We start from the raw sequence: 532 nt of genomic DNA on the forward strand, positions 1-532 counted from the left end.
CCGCCCTTGAGCAGGGCCAGGCGGCTGGGGCCAGGGCCCGGGCCCAGCTCCCCCTCCAGCCGGAAGAAGGTGGCAAGCTTGTGGGCCAAGCGCGAGGCTTCGCGGAAGCCAGCGGCCAGCAGGGCCAGCTCGGCCACGGCCTGCACGTCAGGGGGCAGCAGGGCCACGGGGCGCAGCGCCAGGCGCATGGTTGCGGGCACTTGCCGCAGCGTGGCCAGGCACCCGAAGGTCTCACGCACCCGCAGCAGGCGGTCGCCGAAGAGGATGTGGCCCAGGATGCGGGGCTGGAAGGGCTGCGCTTCGTCTACACCCAGCTCGGGCAGGGCCAGCGCCTCCGGCGTGTCCTCGGGACTGGTGCCCTTCTCCTCCTCCTTTTCCTCCGCCTCTTCCTCCAGGTCCTCATCCTCCTCAACCGAGCATGGCCCCTCGCGCAGCGCCAAGCACAAGGCCTGCAGGTCGGCGGTCAGCTGGCCGAAGCCCGCCAGCACGCCAGGCGCCAGCTGGTCCAGCTCCTCCAGCAGCAGGCAAGCGC

General features: G+C 72.2%; 1 protein-coding gene across 1 annotated transcript in view; it reads right to left on the reverse strand.

Moving 5' to 3' along the window:
* Positions 1-2: 2 nt before the first annotated feature.
* Positions 3-532, reverse strand: part of LOC106723080 (dynein heavy chain domain-containing protein 1-like) — a gene marked incomplete at its 3' end in the record, with an annotated part of 3,750 nt that continues 3,220 nt past the window's right edge. The window contains exon 8 of the mRNA XM_025193720.1: positions 3-527. Coding sequence (XP_025049505.1) covers positions 3-527 — 525 coding nt within the window. The remainder of the gene's footprint in view (positions 528-532) is intronic.

This window comes from Alligator sinensis, unplaced genomic scaffold (assembly GCF_000455745.1).
Source record: "Alligator sinensis unplaced genomic scaffold, ASM45574v1 scaffold948_1, whole genome shotgun sequence".
Classification (NCBI taxonomy): Eukaryota; Metazoa; Chordata; order Crocodylia; family Alligatoridae; genus Alligator; species Alligator sinensis.